The sequence below is a fragment of the Eumetopias jubatus genome, unplaced genomic scaffold, assembly GCF_037043125.1.
Source record: "Eumetopias jubatus isolate StellerSeaLion01/CBP00866 unplaced genomic scaffold, mEumJub1_p1.0 scaffold_1, whole genome shotgun sequence".
Taxonomy (NCBI): domain Eukaryota; kingdom Metazoa; phylum Chordata; class Mammalia; order Carnivora; family Otariidae; genus Eumetopias; species Eumetopias jubatus.
The window spans coordinates 68,801,185-68,822,276 of NW_028274807.1; the positions used below are offsets into that span (position 1 = coordinate 68,801,185).

Below are 21,092 nucleotides of genomic sequence, written 5' to 3' on the forward strand. Positions count from 1 at the left end.
TTCTCTCTGCCTTGGCTAAGCCGGGGGGGGGAACTTTGTGGCCTCCTCAACATCACAAGTGATGGGGTGCTGCCCACCATGTTCCCGGGCTGTCCCCCTGCCATAGCCCCATGTCTCCTCACGAAGAGGGGGTCTCTTAGGTGTGGGAAAGGCAGCTTCTACCAAATGCCCCCACATCTCCCTGCCCCACCCCAGAAAAACCTCAGGGGCAGGGAGTTGGTTTACCTGAGACCAGTTCCCTTGGATAGAGGGGGCTTTCAGCGGCTTTCCTCAAACCAGGGTGCATGTTGATTCCCCTGAGGCAGCTTTCAAAAATCCTGATATCTGGCCCCACTTCACACCAACTAAAAGAGTCTCTAGGCCTGAGGTCCAGGCATTGGTCTTTTCGTGTTTTTAAAGTTGCCCGGGTTAAGGATTGAGAACCACTGATTTAAAGGAAGGCCGGGCAGCGGTGTATGTGGCCTTTGAGACTAGCAGAGGACACTGCCAAGGTCAGTCTCAAGACTTGACAGCCCCAGGACTTGTCATTGCAAGGGTTTTCCACAGCTCACTTTATGAAAAAGCTGGGTGCTATATGTGGGCAATTGGTTTGCAAAGGAGAATCCAAAGGGAGAAAATAGCATCTTTGTTCCAAAGGGCTCACATGGATCCTGATTAAGGGAAGAACAGACAGAAACCGTGTTCACATACAACAGAAGTAAGTACAGGAAGATGAGTATGAAGGCACCAATGGGCCATTTGTGAGGCACGTGAGCTGTCTGGCTTCATTTACGAAGGAGAGAAGAATTTTACAACATAAACTCTTAGAGAAAAGGCACTGTAACAATAGGCTGCTTAGCAGAAGGCAGATGACAAGAATTAGATCATCTTTCTTTACTTAAGTAGTCATTGAATACTTGTCAAGCATTGTGTCAAGCACTTGACATATATTACTCATTTGATCTTTGCGATAACATTTCGCAATAGGTATTAGTTATCCCCATTTTATAGGGAAGGAAACTGATGTAATAAATCTTAAGTTGTTATCACACGAAACAAAGGAGGTGAGCCCCAGCCTTTCTGACTCTGAAACCCATGTTTTGTTCGCCCCACCAAGCTTTATAACCTGCACTCCCGTGATGAGAGGTAAAACAAAAGATGAGAGAAAAATCGAGAAGGGGTGACTTTTCAGCATGGCTGGTCGGCCAGAAGTCCATCATCTGTGAAGATCCATGGGGTCACGAGGCAGCCTTTACAATGTGTGTCAAGAGCCCCCACAGTGTCTCTGCCAACCAGCCATGCAAACCTCAGGTCACTTTGTTGGCCTAAGTCCGTGTTTTCACCTAGGCAGCACGAAGAGCTAGAACCCCTAGGTCAGTGCTTTTCAAGTAGCCCTATGCTGGGGACAGGATGGATGTGTATGACCTTCCCTTTCCCCTGCAACCACACAAGCTCTGCATGTAGCTGCTTGAAGAGAACGTTCCCCTGTTTGGTGGGGGAGGGCTACATCTGGAAGGAAACCACTGGGTTAATGGTTAGTGGTGAATGTCAATGACCATTGCAGTTTGATCCAGGTCAGGTGCTCTGCTTTTGAAAATCCATGACACTGGGAAGACCCGGTGCCAACACATTGCTCAAGCGCAGATTGAAGCGGGACGGGGAGCAGGGCTTTTATGCATTTGACAGGGAGGAAGAGCCACTGAGGAAGTGAAACGCGGGAGAGAAAGGCCAGCCGCAGCCAGCAGAGCTCACAGTCATGATACACCTGCCTGGGACCCTGGGCCGCCCAGAGGAGCGTGAAGAACCAGAGTAGAGAGGGAAGCACAGCAGGTGCTCGGAGTTGTTACTGAGATGCTGACACGGTCGCAAGCAAGAGAGCCTGGCCTCCAGGCTTCGTCTCCTGAAACCGTACTTCCTTTTTACTCAAGAGGGTAGAAGTCTCCTGTTGTTTTTCAGTAGTTTAGGATTTAAGCAGTTTTCTGTTTCTTTGTGTTTTTCAGATCTTAAATCCAAATTTCATCCAAGAAGGTGAGTTAAAAAGTAGAATTGAGAACGTGGGGTTTGGCTAAATAAATTGTGGCAAACCCAGCAATGAGGAAGAGGCTGTAAATAATGGTAATGTGGTTCTGTGACAAGGAAAGGTGTTCACGATAAACTGCTGGGGTGGGAAAGACCACAACTTGCAATATGTGTAATTTGTGTAAGAAAAAGGGTGTTGATGAAAGCCCAAAGGACATAGACCAAAATGTTCTCAGTAGTTACCTCTGTATCAGGACATCATGGAGCCTTTTCTTCTTCTTACTTATCTGTGTTTCCTGATTTTCTGAAACAAACATTTATTATTTTTAAAATACTTCTTGGGACACGGATGACTCAACAGTATTAAGCTGAAGGTTATTTGAATCATTACCCATGGGGGGCAGGAGAAGGTGGTGTTGGGAAATGGCTATTTATTCTGTTTGTTCTAAATGATGATTTATGTCAATCTGACCACAGTGGCCCCAGAATTCCTTGTGCCCTTAGTGGATGTGACCTGCTTGCTTGGGGACACAGTGACACTGCAGTGCAAAGTCTGTGGGCGGCCCAAGCCCACCATCACCTGGAAGGGGCCAGACCAGAACGTCCTTGACACGGACAACAGCTCGGCCACATCCACCGTCTCCTCCTGGTAAGCTGAGCACCCCACATGGACACCGCCGGCACCTTAGTGCAGCCTCCGTGCTGGGCCTTAGGTTCTACGGGGGGTCAGCTGCCCTGGGGCCTATTCTAACACAAATACTTGGCCTTGATGAGGAGAGAAATAGAGTCAACCACCGCGGGCAGCTCGGGAAAGCGTGTTCTTGTGCCAGTGCTCTCACACAGCCCCCGCCGCTCGCTGCACCCTGCCACCAAGCCTGCCAGACGGCGCAAGGGCCCCTGCATGCTCACGTGCTGCTCGGCATCACAGAGACGTACCTGAACCTACAAGGACAGTTGGCAAGATTGCATTCTGCACCCACACTCGACAAATAAAAATATAAACCTCTAGGGGCGCCTGGGTGGCTAAGCTGGTTAAGTGTCTGCTTTCAGCTCAGGTCGTGATTCCAGGGTCTTGGGTTTGAGCCCCGCATTGGGCTCCCTGCTCAGTGAGAAGCCTGCTTCTCCCTCTCCCACTCCCCCTGCTTGTGTTCCCTCTCCCGTGGTCTCTCTCTCTGTCAAACAAATAAAATCTTTGGGGGAAAAAAAAAACGTAAACCTCTATATCTTAGGTCAAGCATGAACCATGCTTTCAAAGAGCTTTGACAGTCACTGATGTACATCCACCCAATTGGCTGATCTTTCCCGAAGGCTCCCCAAGGGAATCTCTATGTCAATAGTAGTGGCAAAGGCTCCAGACCTGTGGGAGGAATGTGGGTCTCACATCCCAACATCCTGGGGTTTCTTTGTGCCCGTCAGGATCCTGTGAAACAGTGATCTATTGAATTCCTCCATTAACCTAAGAACAGTTTTCTTAGAAGAAAAGGAAAAGACTCACTCCAAAATATGCAAATGTTAAACAGAAAATCCAGCCATACACATGCTTCCATAAAGAAAGGGTATTTAAAAAAAAAATACCCTTTGTTGCCAGCCTCCCAATCATTCTGTTAGTATTTATTGTGTACTAACTACTGTTTATTTTTTTTAAAGATTTTATTTATTTATTTGACAGAGACACAGTGAGAGAGGGAACACAAGCAGGGGGAGTGGGAGAGGGAGAAGCAGGCTCCCCACGGAGCAGGGAGCCCGATGCAGGGCTCGATGCGGGGCTCGATGCGGGGCTCGATGTGGGGCTCGATGCGGGGCTCGATCCCAGGACCCTGAGATCATGACCCGAGCTGAAGGCAGATGCTTAACGACTGAGCCACCCAGGCGCCCCCTAACTACTGTTTATAGCGGACAAGCAGTTAGGAGCCCTAAGTACTTAAGCATTTATCAAAGAATCATCTAGAATCAAACTCCCATCCATTAACTTAATTTTTGTGCATATGAAATGATATTCCCAGCAAAGATGGCCAGGAGTGGCCAGGTCCTAAGATCAGTGGGCCCATGGAACTTAGTGTGAGAGCCAGTGCTTGGTGAGGGTCCCAAAGAGCCACAGGCTGTATATGTCTCCACAGCGGGGAGGAGTGGGGTTGACGGTGACTGCTGCATTTCACCCTTTCTGAGCAGCGCTTCCCTTGTGACATCCTGGCCCCCAGACAGGGACTACTAGGGAAGTTAGCATTTAGTGGTGGAATTTGCCTTTTACTTAATTCACTTACTTGTTCTGAGGGTCCCCTAGTAGAATTTGAAATACTTAAACATTTTCATTCTCAGTTGTTCCATTTTCTTGTTTTTTATTAAATCTTTTTAAAAAATATTTATTTCCTCGAGAGAGAGAGAGAGAGAGAGAGAGAGAGAGAGAGAGAGAGAGCAGGAGTGGGGGGGGAGGGGCAGAGGGAGAGGGAGAAGCAGGCTCCCTGAGGAGCAGCGAGGCTCGATCTCAGGGCCCTGGGATCACAACCTGAGCCAAAGAGAAGGCAGACGTTTAACCGACTGAGCCACCCAGGTGCCCCTTCTTCTTCTTTTTTTTTTTTTTTTAAGATTTATTCACCTATTAGAGAGAAAGAGTGAGCGTGGAGAGGAGAGCAGAGGGAAAGAGAGAGAGCATCCCAAGGAGACTCCATGCGGAGCATGAAGTCCCACATGGGGCTCAATCCCAGGATCCCAAGATCACTACCTGAGCTGAAACCAAGAGTCAGACGCTTAACTGACTGTGCCACCCAGTTGCCCCTCCAATTTCTTGTACCATTTGTTATAGTTCTATGAGACTGAGAATATTTTAGGACAAAGTTGCTAGTGGTAATAATACCAGTAATATTGCATAGGGCTTTATATATTTCAAACCATGTTCTAATTCTTATCTTGTTTTACTCCTTTTCTATCCCTATACCCTATATCCAACAAACATGAGACATAGGAGAGGCAAGAATTTCCCCCATAAAGAAATGGGACTATAGAAAGACAAGGTGATCGATCACCCAAGGTGTACAGGAAAGTCCCAGAGCTAGGACGAGACCATGGGCCTGAGGATTCAGCTCAGCACACCATGTGCCCATCCTATGGGATTTTACCCATCAGTCAATTGTGTCATTACTAGAGTCTGAGGAGCATCCTTTTGGTGTTTCTAGTGATTCGGGGGAAATCACCCTGAAGATTTGCAATCTGATGCCCCAAGACAGTGGGATTTATACCTGCATAGCAACAAATGACCACGGCACTGCATCTACATCTGCTACAGTTAAAGTGCAAGGTACAGGCTCTTTGTTCATCAAACACCTTTTATAGTTTAAAAATATTTTTTATTACGGTAAAATATATGTAACATAAAATTGAACATCTTAACCAATGTTAATGTACATTCTGTAGTGTTGAGTACATTCATACCGCTGTGCAAGCAATCTCCAGAACTCTTTTCATCTTTCAAAACTAAATCCTATATCCATTAAACAACAGCTCCCCATCCCCCCTCCCCACTGCCCCTGGCAGCCACCGTTCTACTTCCTATCTCTATGAATTTATGTTCATCAAATATTTTAAGTAGACATTACAAGGATTCCCTGAGACCTGGGGAAGAAAATGTCCATTGTGAAATCCCAAAGTCCAGCAAAGGGGAGAGGAGTCCTCGCTAAGAGCACTCTGTGGCCCACCATAACTTATCTGCATAGTTTCCAGGTCTAGCTTTATCTCTGGCGTGCAGTCTTTAGCCCAAAGAAGAACTTCTAACCCCAAAGAGTATCTGTCAGGCCTCTCCAGGGCCTGGAGAAAGGTGTACCACTTGGTGGAAAGGGCCGTAGGAAAAATGTGAGACATGGGGAAGGTCATGTTTCCTAGGAAACATTCAACGTTGGTACAAAATGCCAAATTCTGCAGAAATAGCGCTTGACCATAACTTCTGTCTGCGAAGGTGTTCCAGCGGCCCCTAACCGCCCCATCGCCCAGGAGAGAAGCTGCACCTCCGTGATCCTCCGCTGGCTGCCTCCCTCCAGCACGGGAAACTGCACAATTTCCGGTTACACCGTGGAGTACAGAGAAGAAGGTGCGCTGGCTCCCCCTACTACCCCCTCCTATGTGGTTTCTTTCTTCCCTTCCTCAAAAGGGGAGGTCCTTCAGAGTCATAAACTACCTGCATGCCTTTCATCAGCTGTTCCTTCTTGTGTCTTCCAACTCAGCATAAAGACCTCAGTGCTGGACTACAGCCGCCTTCTGATCTCAACTTCTAGCAGTGGTTTTCGCCAAACTGATAATGACTCCTGGCAGATTTCAAAGTGCCTTCGTGTGCACTTCTGCCCTTAATAAGCCCTATTCCCCAGACAGGGGCAATCAGGCCCATTTTACAGATGAGGAGGCTAAGGCCTAAAGAAAGTTAAGGAACACGAGGCAGGCATTAGTAAGAAGCATGGCTGGCATTAAACCCAGGTGTCAAGTTTGCGAATTGGTGATCTTTCTCCCAGAGTGATAACTAGGGTAGCAGAAGCAGAGCTTTACCCCCACCCCCAGATAAAAGTTAGAGATCACATATATAAATAGAGATTGCATACACATTTTGTGTGACCTCTCAATTTTACATACATACATGTGTATAATGATTTTAAAAAGCTGTTCATTGTTTAAATTTGTTACGTTTACATGCTGAGGGTGCATACATAGTTCAGCAGTCAGAAACACCTGGACCTGTCACCTATTATCAAGACGAATTAGTTACATAAGAAGCTGTCAGCTAGCTCTAGTTGTTAATAACACATCTCTGAACCGCATTATGAATTACACAGCTGAATTTCCAGCCACTGTTTGTGCCCAGAACCAAAATCATTTGTTGCACTCTCCATTGCTCATAGTATCTCAAGTCTTCTTTCTTCTGCCGAGGAGGCCCTGTACAGTTACAAAGCTGTTTACTTCTGCGTCTTTGTGAAGCTGTTCGCTCTTGCGCGTCCCCGCTCAGCACACAGGTGTCCGAGCTGAGCCGGGGGACGCGTCTCTCAAAGCTAGTGGTTTCCTCCGCACTGTGCAGTTCTTAGCTCATCATGTTCAGGCAGTTCTCATGAGAAAAATCGTTTCATCTTTCTGAGCTTCGGTTCCTCCCATTCCCAACCTCGCAGGGTTTCTGGGGATTTCAGTGTGGAAGTGAAATGGGAGAATCACGTGGACGCCTGGCACAGCACTTCACGTGCGTGGAGTGCTCAGTGCTTGTTCACTTCTAGTTTGTTTCCACTTCCCAATGCATATATTCTCGCATCTTGTGATTTATGATATATTTTTGTGCCTTGTTAACGAGTTGCCACACGTTCCTCTGTAAATTCTGTACGAGCTCTGCCTTCTCACCCTCACACATGCCCGTCTGGAAATGAGCGGCATCCCTAGGCCAGCTGCTTTCCCGCCCCTCATGATCCATTCAGTCATTTAGGAAATGGAGCCCAAACCTGCTGCAGTTGGCCCACAGGCTTGCTGAGCCCAATCAGCAACCACAAAGGTTCCTAGAATGGAAATGTGTCAACTTCCCTTTCTTTGTTTGCTGAAGGTCTTTGAAACAATGTCCCTCTGGCTTTTTCTCTTTCCCTCTCCTCGGAAATCTTGTGCTAGGTTCCCAGGCCTGGCAGCAGTCGGTGGCTTCGACCTTGGACACTTACCTCGTTGTCGAGGACCTCAGTCCTGGGAGTCCTTATCAGTTCCGAGTCAGCGCCAGTAACCCCTGGGGGATCAGCCTTCCCAGCGAGCCCTCGGAGTTTGTGCGACTCCCCGAGTACGGTGAGTCCCGGCCATGCCCAGCACCCCAGGCGGGGGCGGCAAGGCGCCCGGGCAGCTCACACACTCATCGGTGCTGGCTGGCCCTTGGCATGGCAGGCCACCACGCAGGAGGTAACCTGCATTTGCCAGTGGCTTCCGTCAAGCAACGTATCAGAGACCTGATGAAAAGTGTGATTTCAGTTGTCCTGGAGCAAAAGTGAGGTCTGCCACCCATGTCTACCCTGAGCCTGCCAGGGTCCCTGGGCACCTGCGTAGGTCCCCGGGAACAGAGAGGGGCGGGCAGGAGTTGTGAGTCACCTGGATGCTGTCTGCCCCTTTTCCTAGATGGGGACACCAAACCTCCTCTCCCCTGGGACCCCCTGCAAGGCATAAGTGTGCCTCACAGCATTAGAGACAGCCCCGCTTACCAGTTTAAGCTGGGGAGAGGGAAGCAAGCTGCTTGAAGGATTTGAATCAAAATGAGTATTTGATAGTTTCGCCACCCCCAGCCTTCCCAGAATGTCTTTTTTCAAGGTAGATACATGTTTTTTTAAAAGATTTTTATTTATTTACTCGTGAGAGAGAGCGTGCACATGAGTGGGAAGAGGGGCAGAGGGGTAAGGAGAAGCAGACTCCCAGCTGAGCAGGGAGCCCGATCCCAGGACCCTGAGATCATGACCTGAGCCAAAGGCAGACCCTTAACCGACTGAGCCACCCAGGCGCCCCTCACGATGGATACATTTTTATGTGGTTGTGTTGGATAATTAAGATACACCTATAACTGGCTACACATGAGTATTTTACAAATACCACCTATTCACTGTCTCACCCCCTTGGTCCCAAGAACATTTTGGAAGAGGACACTTGTTAGTCTGAAGAAATCTCCAAGTCCTGAGGTGTTCCGTGGTACAAGGAACGTGTCTGTGTTGGGGTAGAGGAGGAGGTCACTGCCCTGGAAAGACAACAGACCTGTATGTCTCTGGGTTAAGGGGATCCCGGAGTCTCCAGAGGGGCTTCAGAAACCTTCTAGGGCCTTCAGCTACAGCCCAGCCCCCCCAACCCCCACTGACTCTGGAAGTGCTCCCCAGCCCGTCCCCAGGGTTTCAGCTCCCTCCCAGTGGGCTTGCTCCCGTGGACCCATGACTCACTGGGAAACCTTGGCCCTGGGTCTCTGTTTCATCAGAATTCCATATAGATAAGGCACCTGAGCCTCAGCCCAGCTGTGCTCTGGGTGGCCTGAGGTGGCCCGGGTCATAAGAGCCTCGCTGTCAGCTCAGTTCTCTCCTCCCAAGCCACTAACTAAATTCTGCTTCATGTGTTCCTTCTCGTGAGCCTTGGTCCCAAGAGACGCACATATATGTATTGGTGTGCATGCTTGCGCACGTGTGTCTGTGTATAAATCATTGCCAGGGAATTAACACATCATATAAGATAATGCTGCCAAAGAGTATACCAGCTAAGCTCATCACTGAGGCAGCTGGCTGACAGAGCAGTGGTTAGGATGTTTTGAGCACAGTCTCTCCTTTCCTCCTCTGGGCCCTTGTAACTCTTCCCCTAACCTCCACTGCATCCCCCTGCAGCTCTGATTCTCACTGGCTTTTCTACGCCTTCCGTGTGTTTTTCTCCTTCTGATTTTTTTTCTACCAAATTTCTATTTTAAAATATCCAGAGATTACATCTCTGATTGTCCCAAGTTTTCTCTTGTTTATGTAGATGGCATGGGTGGCAGGGGTGGGGGGGGGGGTCTGATTCTGTCATGTCGGCTTCCCCTTGGATGATATTCTTAAAAATAACATTTCAGAGAATCCTGGCATTTTCCCCACTAAGTTAGACTCCCTATTTGGTCACAAGAGTTGCATTGGGGCAATGCAGGAGATTTTCTGCTTATCTTTTCTTTATTCTTGTATGGCTTCCTCAGTATCATAAATGGATTCTCTCTCTTCCAAAGATGCTGCTGCTGATGGCGCCACCATTTCCTGGAAGGAAAATTTTGATTCTGCTTATACTGAGCTAAATGAAATTGGAAGGTAATGACCCCGTTTTTCTATTCCTTCATTCATGGGCACTTTACATCATCACATCAGAATAACGACTTGCTTTTAGTGTTGTTTGTTTCTCCTTACTAAGTGTATTCTCTCTATAGTAAGAAAAAAACTAGAATATTTATGTGTATTTTTATCGCTCTTTTTTTGAACTTTTTAAGTTGGAGGGGAGGCTTCACTTGTCAACTGTCAGCCTTTCTTTTGTTCTAATATAAGAATTTAAGGCTCAGCCTTTTCTTCAAAATACAATTTTAGCTATATCTCCTGAGTTCTGATATGTGGCACTTTCATTATCATTGAGTTCAACTATGATTTTTTTCTTTGACCTAAGTGTAATAGAAATGCTTTAAAATTTCCAGCTGTATGAGATTTTTACAAATTATCTTCTTGTTACTGATGTCTAACTTAATTACACTGTAGTTGAAGAACTTGATCTATGTGATACTGACTCTGACTTTTGTTGGGACTTGCTTTATTTGCAGTGCATGGTCAATTTTTGTTAGAAGTTCCATGTGTTCCTGAGAAGAAGGTATAATCACTAATTTTTGGTTCAGGTTTCTATATATGTCCATATGTCAAGCCCAATCACATTGTTTTATGGATATTTCCAGTCCAATCCCCCCTACACACACACACACACACACACACACACACACAATCTCTCTGTCTCTCTGTCTCTATTTTGGTTAGAAAAGCGTGTCCTCAAAAATGAAAAGATAAAAATATGACTTTTAACAAAACAATGAAAAAAAATGTATCATCTGTCCCAGAAAATAGTTGATGGAAAGAAACAAAATGGAGGATCATCTCTATGTGGGCATTGGTTTGCATGGGGTCTAGGTGAGAGGGTGGGGAGCTTTTACAAGTCCTCCACCCCCACCTGGATGTGTAAATAAAAGAGCATCCACTAACAGTGGGCCATTACCATCATCTCTATCTCTGACTGATATCTCTCAATGAAGCATAACGTTTCCTGAGTGGGGTGGTCGTGACAGAGGTTGTGGAAAGAGCCCAGATGTTTGCTATTCCCACTTCTTAGGCAGGAGTCACAATGTAATTCACAACCTTTCATCATAATACCTTTCATCAAAAACCAACTTTTGCTCTCCTTTCACTCTTTGTGTGGCCGGAGGGGGAAAAAAAGGCCAATGGAAATTTACATGGTGTTGATGATGATGCTTCTTGAGCATCTATAGGGTTGCAGATACTATGCAGATATTAAATGAGAGATATTTAACGTAATCCTTACCACATCATGAGGTAGTGTTTGAGCAGATTTCCAGGAAAGGAACCCAGGCTTGGGGAATTAAGTAACTTTTTCAAGGTCTTGAAACTAGCAAATGTAGAGCCAGGATTCTAACCCTGACCTACCCAATTCTTAAGCCTGTGTTTGTTTTTAGTAAAACAAACATGTGGTTTCTCACTGTAGCAATTTTTGTCAAAAATAAGCTCTAGCCATTGAAATCTAGTTTGCCCCATTATAGTGAAGTTTTGTGAAGCTAGGTACAACTCCTGTAATGAATCGAATCCCCACCTGGTTCTAAATGAAACTGGTTGTATCGCCTAGATGCACCCGTGATTTCTTTCCCAAGACAAGCATTTGCTGTTGAGAGCCATAGGTGAAGGCATGTTTTACCTAGAAGAGATGATGTTTTAGTATTTCCCAAAGGGGAGATCAAGTTTCTGATCTGTTCAAGGCAATTGATGTTTTTTAAAAAAAAATCTTATCCCCAACCATCTGAAGCTTTTCCTCTCCTCCAAGTACAGTCCTCCTATTTTCAGGAGATCCTTTAAAAATGCTGTATGTGAACAGAAGGGAAATAAAACATGTAGATACTGATGTGAGACACACAAAAGGTATCTGTGGGCCATAGACGTGGGTCAACTTCCTCCATTGCACTTAAACCTAGAATTCTAGGCCTATATGACCATCTTGTTAAAAATAGCTCTCTGGTAATTAAATAGTATAAAAACCATGATGCCAAAAGAAATATCTTTGCTCCTAAAGTCCATCTACCAAAGGAAAGAGCACTGGAGCATGGCATGGTTAGCCGGAAATAAACTAGACAGGCACCACGGCAATGTAAAGAAGCCAGAGAGTTGTCCCCTGGAAATGCTGACTGGTGACCTATACGGGATCCAAAAAGGTAGCAGGGCCAGGCCTCTAGGCAAGGATGGCAGGTTGAACCCAGCCATCTGTTTTCACTCCTTCCTGAGACTTCACTGAACCTCCACTAAAGGAATTTTTCTAATCAGGCACATAAGGATGAGGGCACTGGAAGAAGAGATAGCTAGTAACATATTTGAAGCAGAAAACAAGTGAAAGAGTGACAAATGACCTAGGAGACCTGAAGAACTCAGTCCAAGTCAGTCGTGGGATCAAGTGAGAGCTTGTGCAACTTTTGCAGCAGAATTCCCCAAAGGCCGGGGTAATGGCCACATCAAGTACCTCTGCAAACCAGAAGTAGGAAGGAGGGGTTGAAACTCTGTGTGAGAGGGTGTGGCTCTGGGCCTCCTGCCGGCCACTGGCAGGGTACAATGATCCTTCCCCCATGCAGGAACCGGGGGCAGGTCCATTCTCTAGACAGGGTAAAACAAAGTGCCTCTGTTTTCAGAGACACTGGCACAGTTGGGGGCAGCAGAACCTTCCGGCAAACAGGCCCCTTAGGAGACTATATCCCTGCTGGATACTCAGGACCCCAGCTTTCTCAACCACCCGGCCTCCAAAAGTGGACAACCGCAGCTTCATGATCTAGGCAGGAAGTAGGAGGATCTTTCTTTGGGAAATCTGACCAGCCCAAGAAGAAAGTCTTAAAGATACTGACTTTGGAGCTTTCCCCACTAAACCATCCACTCAGATCACCCTACAGTGAAGGTCGAATTGACAGGCTGTCTGCACCCCCTCCACTCAGAGATTCCAAACACCGTTTAGTCCCCTTTTAGAATGAGCCAACTTCCAGTGCCCCCCAAGACAGAGTAAGCCCATTGTGGCCTATCTCTCCCACTGATGAGAACCAGAATCCCTGGACAAAATACAAAAAAAGCAACTACCTCAGGAATCTGAGAAGTAAAGAACTGGAGAATGGGGAGCCCAGTTAAAACTTGAAAGTCAAGGACAGCGGCAGTGAGGTCTCTGGTTTGTTTGTTGGGCTTTAACCCAAGGGCCAGCCAAACCAGGGAACTGGGCAGCATGCACAGGGGGCAACTCCAAAGGAAACCCATCTTTCTGGCCAAAAGACAGGAAAGGGGGTCCCTTTGAGCTGAAGAGAGCAGGAAAATGCCTTTCCCTCTCTCCCTTCTTTCTCTCACTCATTGCTTTAACCCAAGCAAGAAGCTAAAACTCTGAGGGATTCCCATCTATAAAAACGGACCCATGGGAGCCAAAGAATGTGTGGGAAATCTCAGTGAGAAGAGAGCTAAAGAAGGAGATCCCCTAATTCTGTGCCTGGAACAACACAAATCCTGGGCTGCTTTCAAGGTGTGCACAGATAGAACACACCCACAGAAGCAGAGCAAGACTTCGAGAACGGAACTATGTTATAAACCACTTGGTCCCCCTGCCGTGACTTATTAGTCCCAGACTAATCCTTGAGTGGTTCTCATAAGGGGCAGTCTTTGTCAGAAATGGGGCCAAATTCTATCACAAAAAGAAAAACATTCACAATTTACTGGAGCTGCAACTGTGAGTAGCTCTGACCTAGTTGCAATAATTGAAACACTGAATATTGATTAAAATATCATTTTGTTGGGAGGACAGGGGATGGGGAAAATGGTCATGTGGTGGCGACAGGGAGGGGAGAGAGGCTAACATCTCCCTTCCTGGAGTGGGTGTCAACAGATTATAATGAAAACTGAAACATCAAGAAGTAGCCACACAAACATAGACTACCCCAATACTAAGCTAAAATATAATTACCTGATACGTTAAACTTCCTCTCAGGTAAGGAAAATGGGGTTGGGTGTGGGAGGATGGATACTATTAGTTTTAATAAGAAACCTTGAAGATAGTTGACTTTTTAAATCATGGGGATGTGTCACTTGGATACGCACGATTAAAAAAAAAAACTAAGGTATTGAGGTGCCTGGGTAGCTCAGTGGGTAAAGTGTCTGTCTTGGGCTCAGGTCATGATCCCAGGGTCCCGGGATAGAGCCCTGCATTGGCCTCCCTGCTCAGCGGGGAGTCTGCTTCTCCCTCTGCCCCTCCCCACCCCCACCTCATGGCCTCTCTGTCTCTCTCTCTCAAATAAATAAATAAAATTTTTAAAACAAAAAGTAAGGTATAGCAGCACCTCAACATGGCCACTTAGTTCAGGTGAGCTCTCCCTAGGATTCAATTGTTTTCATGCATCCAAAGTCCCCTGGAAGGGGTGATCTCTAATAATGAAACAAGAGTGCTGTTAAAAACCAGAATGGGGGCACCTGGGTAGCTCAGGTGGTTGAGCCCCAGACTCCTGTCTTCAGCTCAGGTCATGATCTCAGGGTAGTGAGATGGAGCCCTGCCTCAGGCTCTATGCTCAGCATGGAGTCTGTTTGTCCCTCTCCCTCTGTTCCTCCCCCGACTTGTGCTCTCTCCTACTCCCTTTCAAATAAAGAAAGAAAAACATAATGAAGGGATGTCTGGCTAGCTCGGTCGGTGGAGCACGTAACTCTTTTTTTTTAATTTTTTATTGTTATGTTAATCACCATACATTACATCATTAGTTCTTCATGTAGTGTTCCATGATTCCTTGTTTGTGCATAACACCCAGTGCTCCACGCGGAATGGAGCACGTAACTCTTGATCCCAGGATTGTGAGCTTGAGCCCCCACATTAGGCATAGAGATTACTTTAAAAAAAAAGATGGTAATTTATTAATTTATGATATAGAATAGAACTCCCAGTTCTACCAAATATTTGCTTACTATGCAAAAAGAATGGCTGCTACATAATAGGCATTCAATTAGTATTTGTCAAATAGTTGTTTTATTGATCAGCATATTCTCTTCTTAAAGATTTATTATTATTATTTATTTATTTGGCACACAGAGAGCATGAGTGGGGGGAGGGGCAGAAGGAGAGGGAGAAGCAGACTCCCCGCTGAGCAGGGCTCCCTCCCAGGTCCTCCAGGATCATGACCTGAGCCGAAGGCAGACGCTTAACTGACTGAGCCACCCAGGCGTCCCATGATATTCTCTTCTTTTGTCAGAAATCTACAGTGGAGAAACACTATCTGACTATTATTGTCTGAAAGTGCTTGGTGAGCACAGAGCCAGGTCAAGGAGTCAGTTGGACAATGTTTGTGGTGGCCATGGTGTTGGATGCCTCCATTTCCGCTGGAGGAATGGACTGCTCTTTGGATGGTTGAGTCCTCTACTCATAGGTTAGGGCGCCTCAGGGATGGGCCTGGGATGGCACTGGTTGTCACCTCTCTGACTCCCTTTCTCTGCTCCCGTTGCTGACCAGTTCCCCCTTCTATTTCACTTTCTTTCTACCTCCTACTGGGCTACAGCGGAGTCTGGGAACCATTCTATTTTAGGTGTGGCTAATATTGTCAGATGTGAAGATGGCATGATGGTTATACATTTTTAAATGTCCTTGTCAATTAGAAATGACTGAAGTATTTATGAGTGAAAAAACATGATATCTGGATTTTGCTAAAAATACTACAGAAAAAAAGGCAAGAGGGTAGGAAAGGAATAGATGGCATAAGGTTGGCAAAATGCTGATAATTATTGAAGCTGGCTGCTGGGTGCACAGATCTATTATACTATTCTCTCTACTTTTGTGTATATTAGAGAGTTTCTGTAATACCAAGATAATAAATATAAAATAAAGGACAAAATTGCCTCTTAGAAAAATGTTTTTGAAATTACCATAGAGTACAATTCTTCCTTCATGAACATTATTATTATTGTTGTATTTTACAGAAAGATACTCCGCTTAGAAAACTGAACCTGTGCTGTTCAAAGTGACAGAGAAATCTGTTGACTCAAAATGATACTCGTTTTTCGCATCTCAGAGAACCCTGAAATGCTAAGGAAGGAAACATGGCTTTTCTGAATGATAAAATTATAATTTAAAAATAGGAAAGTAGGATTCCTAATAAGTGTTACTGTCTAACCACTTCAGATAAAACTTTACACATCCTTGAATAAAATAATACCTCGTCGATGGAGGAAGCTTAGCAAAATGCTTTCTCGCTTTCCCTTTCCAGAGGCCGTTTCTCCATAGTGAAGAAGTGCATTCACAAAGCCACACGCAAGGATGTCGCCGTGAAATTTGTTAGCAAAAAAATGAAGAAAAAAGAGCAGGCTGCCCACGAGGCTGCCCTGCTTCAGCACCTGCAACACCCCCAGTACATCACTCTCCACGACACCTATGAGTCCCCCACGTCCTACATCCTGATTCTGGAACTGTAAGTACAGACGTCTCAGAGGGTCTCCAGCTGTTTGGGCTATTTATTGTCCCCCAGCAATGGCAGTTACATTTTATACAACGTCTTAGGGTGTTCGAAGTGTTGTACGTCACGTGCGTTCTCCCGTCCTTTTTATACAAATGTGGTTCCCATTTATAGATTAGAAAAATCAAGGATAAGGAAGGCCCTTACCACTAAGAAATGGAGAAGCTGGGACTTGAACCCATATTTCTCTCCCTTGGATTCTCATGTTCTTTCTCTTATGGCCTCTTGGGCTGGACAGGGGTGTAGGAAGAGCTTATTGACCATAGGCTTGTTGACAGGGGTGGACCTGACATGAAAGAGGGGTTTGAGCATCAATACACTGCCATGGCATCCATGGTCTCCCACCCAGGAAATTCCTTTTAAAGTGGAAACTTGACCTTCAAAATATTCCACTAATTCCAGATTTTCTAGGAACTCAGGCAACCATATACTTGGCCTCAGAACACATCAAGTAAAGCACATTCTCCCCCCTCCTCCCCCAAGCTAAGAACAGAGATCGTGTCCTGTGGTTCACAGACATCTAGCAGAGGCTAAAGAGAACAAAGTCCTCTCAGGAGTATTGAGCCCTCATAGAGATGTCATCCGATGCGTGCTGATGACCCTGCGCCCAAGACCGGTGCTGTGTCCGTCTCCACAGGAGCCTCTGTTGACAAGAGAAGCGCCTCCACGTACAGCTTTTCAGCTGTCATTTTACTGTGGCTCTTGGGTGCTTGTTTGTCTAGGTGTTTGTGGATGAGGGCCTTTGAGGCAGTCACCTATACATTTATTTATGTTGGAAAAAAGACAGCCAAAGGGCAAACATCTTCGGCTACATTTTTTTAATTGGTTGAAAAGAAACAAGAGAAAACAGAACCAACTCTATTAATATTTGTAATTCTTTTGTGATCTCTTATATAGTTGTGTAGTAGTAGGTCGATTGTCACTTGGGATTTAACAAATACACTTACAAACAGCCTTCTAGAACCTAATACCAGGTGATGATACAAGTATTATCACTTGTATATCAAGGTAATATGGTGGACCCAGAACCTTGGCCCCTTCGGATTTGCCAGCTTGCCTCATTCCAGGGGGAGGTGCTGATTACCAGGCTGCCACAGTGCAAGGAAAGGAAACCATTCTTGGAATGAAGAGCCTGGGCTCTTATCCCAGCTCTGGGATTTAGGGCAGGGTCTTTAGATTCCTGGGCCTCAGGTCCTCATCTGTGAAGTCTGAAGAATTATTTCCACTTCTCAGAGATGTTAGAGGGATTAAATGAGATGAACAGTGGATTGAGCTAGTTCAGCAAACGTTTACTGAGCACTCCCTGTGTGCCAGCCGCTGTGTGGACCTGGGCCAGGCTGGAAGGAACAAAGATGAGAAGGGGTGCTTCTTGCCCTTGAGGAGCTCAAAGTCTGATGAGGAGGACCGATCGCTAAGTGAATGGTTTCAGTTGAGCATGGTAAATGCTGAGAAGGAAACACGTGTTTTGGAGAGGGTTGCTGTGAGAACATAGGAAGGTGTTTGTTGGACTCGAGATTCAGGAAAGGTGAGTGGATAGGCAGTGCCCGAGGTAAACCCTGTGCTAAATCTTGGTTGTGCTGTGACCAGAGGTCCCCCTTTTGGTGGCCACCCAAATCACTGGTAGAGCTTTTCTCTGCCAGGCAACTGAGGTTCTGATTGCCTCGGCTAGGATGGGGCCTAGGCATCTGCATTCCCCAAAAGCTCTGAGGGTGAACTTGGCGCGAAGGCTTGCAGGTCTTGGAGCAGCGCTGCAAGAAGTGCAGGGGGGTGCATCTCATAAACCCAGTCCCCCTCCACTCCACGCTCATCACTCCCATCCCACCCCTGGCCGGGTCCTAGGCTTCGGAGAAGAGACCAGGGGGAAGGAACACGCTAGAGAAGAGAATGGAAACTTGGCTGGGGTGGCGGGAGATCAGCTGTGCTCAAAGATGGTTTCTGCCTCTGGTTCAAGCTGTTCTGCCTGAGCATTTCCCGGGGATGTGCCTTTGACAGCTCAGTGTACATTGGAATAGCAGTCTGACATCTGGTCACTCCAGATGCTAGAGAGGGCACAGGGGGCCTGAAAATCCTTACTACTTACTGAGCACTTATGACTGCTATACTAATTATGCTTAAATGCCTCATTGTCTCACTTGATTCTTGCACAGCCCTCATAATGAAGTAGGTGGTATTGCTGTTACTGTTACTCCCGGTTTAAAGATGAAGATCCCAACACAGGGCTTAAATCACTTGTCCCAAACCCCCAGCCTGTAGGTTGCAGAATCAGGATTCAAATCTGGATCTGGCTGGCTCCCCCTACCATGTTCTCAGTCACGGTGTTTAAGATTGGAAAATTGCTCAAAAGGCAATTTTGAGGGTCAAGACTGCCAAGGACAAACTTTGTCCACTTTCCATTTTCCCCAACTAAAAACTGACAAATAAAAGCAATTTGCAAAACATATTTGCAGGGCCTTGCAGCCACCGGGTTCCAGTTCATCAGAATATTGAGAAAGAGTGCTCTCTCTCTCTTTCCGAAGACTTTCTCTCTTTTGCAATCTAGCCTCTTAAAGGGGGGTCAGACCTTTTTCCTCGTGAGTTTTTAACTTTAACAACATAGAATGTGTCTTAAGGTTATGCAGGTTTCTTCCGTGGAGCACATCATATGTGTAACTTTTAAATTAGTTAATTAATTTTAGTTCTGAACATTGATTTTGGGCTCTAACTAAAATACGCATGTGTGGCAACATCGATCTTCCTTTATAAGGGGGAGCAGGAGAGATTTTAGAGCTCTGACCAATGTGTCTGTGTTTTATTTTTCCACTTCTTTACAAATGTATTTCCTTGGCCGTCTCCTCCCTGCTTTCAGGATGGATGATGGTCGGCTCTTAGACTACCTTATGAATCATGATGAGCTGATGGAGGAGAAAGTTGCTTTCTACATCCGAGACATCATGGAAGCGCTGCAGTACCTCCACAACTGTAGGGTGGCCCATTTGGACATAAAGGTAATAAGAAAGACCTGCCCTTGCAGGGAAATGGCTGAGTCCAACCTGTCAGTCATCACCCTTGAGGGAGGTCCATTCTGATTCATTTTATTGACTTAGGTTAGAATCCTGACAAATATTAAATGGGAACTAGGTCGTCACACAATTCGAGTGTGTTATTCGGGAATTAATGAGAACACACCAAGAGCCACCATGACATCTGGGGTGAGGGAAGGTTGGGAAGCTTTTCCTGCCTCGTCTAACATTTTAGAAGGAAGCCAATGAATATCAATTTTTTATGGTGTCCCCAAAGAAGCCCCTGTTTTCCAAAATGAGTAATCCAATCTTTTTTTGAGTCCATGCAGAAGCAAGGTGTAGTTGAGAAGACATGATTTTCAATGTCAAACAGCTTCTCTGAAACGCTACCCCAACTCAGAATCTAGTCTAGTTTGAAGGCCCCCGGGGCCACTTTGCATAGGCAATTTCTCATGCTCCATAGGCTTTTTCAAATTTTTTTTTTAAGTATTTATTTATTTGACAGAGAGAGACAGTGAGAGAGGGAACACAAGCAGGGGGAGTGGGAGGGGGGGAAGCAGGCCTCCCGTGGAGCAGGGAGCCCGATGCGGGGCTCCATGCGGGCTCGATCCCAGGACCATGGGACCACGACCCGGGCCCAAGGCAGACGCTCAACGACTGAGCCACCCAGGCGCCCCTCCATAGGCTTTTTCAAAGGCTAACAGAACCATGTCTGAACCACCAGAGTCCTACTGGTAGTTAAGACAGAGAGCTGAACTTGCCTTCTCTTCTCCCTCCCGCCCGGGTCTCCTCAGCCCGAAAACCTGCTCATTGACCTACGCATCCCAGTGCCTCGGGTGAAGCTCATCGACCTGGAGGATGCCGTCCAGATCTCGGGGCACTTCCACATCCACCACCTGCTGGGCAACCCCGAGTTTGCTGCCCCAGAAGTGATCCAAGGAATCCCCGTCTCCCTGGGCACAGACATCTGGAGCATCGGGGTTCTGACATACGTCATGCTGAGTGGGGTGTCCCCCTTCTTGGACGAGAGTAAGGAGGAGACCTGTATCAATGTGTGCAGGGTGGACTTCAGCTTCCCACACGAATACTTCTGTGGCGTGAGCAACGCTGCCAGAGACTTCATCAATGTGATCCTACAGGAAGACTTCCGCAGGAGGCCCACGGCAGCCACGTGCCTGCAGCATCCCTGGCTGCAGCCCCATAACGGCAGCTACTCCAAGATCCCCCTGGACACCTCCCGCCTGGCATGCTTCATAGAACGCCGCAAGCACCAGAACGACGTGCGGCCTGTCCCCAATGTCAAGAGCTACATTGTCAACCGGGTAAACCAAGGGACGTAGCCGTCTCCTCGCCCTTGGGGTTCCACATGGAAGTGCAGTGTGAACCAAAGCAAGACTGAATGTCTGTAAATAATTCTGTTCATTCGCTCCACGCAGTTCTCTGGCTTGAGAGACGGACCTCTTAAACCGCGTCCATGGCTATTCAGGGTCTGGGCAGCAGTGAAATTACCCTCAACCCAGGGGCTTTCCAGAAGGTCATAGAAGAAAGAAAGATGCAAAGAGTCACCCAGAACATTAAAGAGAGGGGGCAAGGATACCAAGAATATGAGCCGTTATAAAATTTTAACAGTGTGTTCCAAAACGAGTGGTGAAATGGGCAAAGCTAAAGCTCACGGTAGTGAGTGTAAAAGGTTTCTAACCCTGCTGAAATTTTAAGCAAAAAAGTTCTATTTAACAGAGATGTCACATATGTCAACTATTCTGGTTTAGATTACTTAGATATAGTTTCTTAATAGCATACATATACACATACAGTAAAGTATATCCCATTCAGGTTTCAGAGTTTTATAA

At 46.4% G+C, this 21,092-nt stretch overlaps 1 protein-coding gene across 8 annotated transcripts in view; it reads left to right on the forward strand.

Moving 5' to 3' along the window:
* The window catches only part of KALRN (kalirin RhoGEF kinase), a 694,375-nt gene extending 673,793 nt beyond the window's left edge, over positions 1–20,582 (forward strand). For all 8 annotated transcript variants that reach the window (XM_088024799.1, XM_088024801.1, XM_088024804.1 and 5 more), the window contains 9 exons: positions 1,980–2,007; positions 2,476–2,647; positions 5,169–5,290; positions 5,945–6,076; positions 7,618–7,782; positions 9,710–9,788; positions 15,998–16,198; positions 19,089–19,227; positions 20,037–20,582. In XM_088024799.1, coding sequence (XP_087880925.1) covers positions 1,980–2,007; positions 2,476–2,647; positions 5,169–5,290; positions 5,945–6,076; positions 7,618–7,782; positions 9,710–9,788; positions 15,998–16,198; positions 19,089–19,227; positions 20,037–20,582 — 1,584 coding nt within the window. The remainder of the gene's footprint in view (positions 1–1,979; positions 2,008–2,475; positions 2,648–5,168; positions 5,291–5,944; positions 6,077–7,617; positions 7,783–9,709; positions 9,789–15,997; positions 16,199–19,088; positions 19,228–20,036) is intronic.
* Positions 20,583–21,092: the final 510 nt, after the last annotated feature.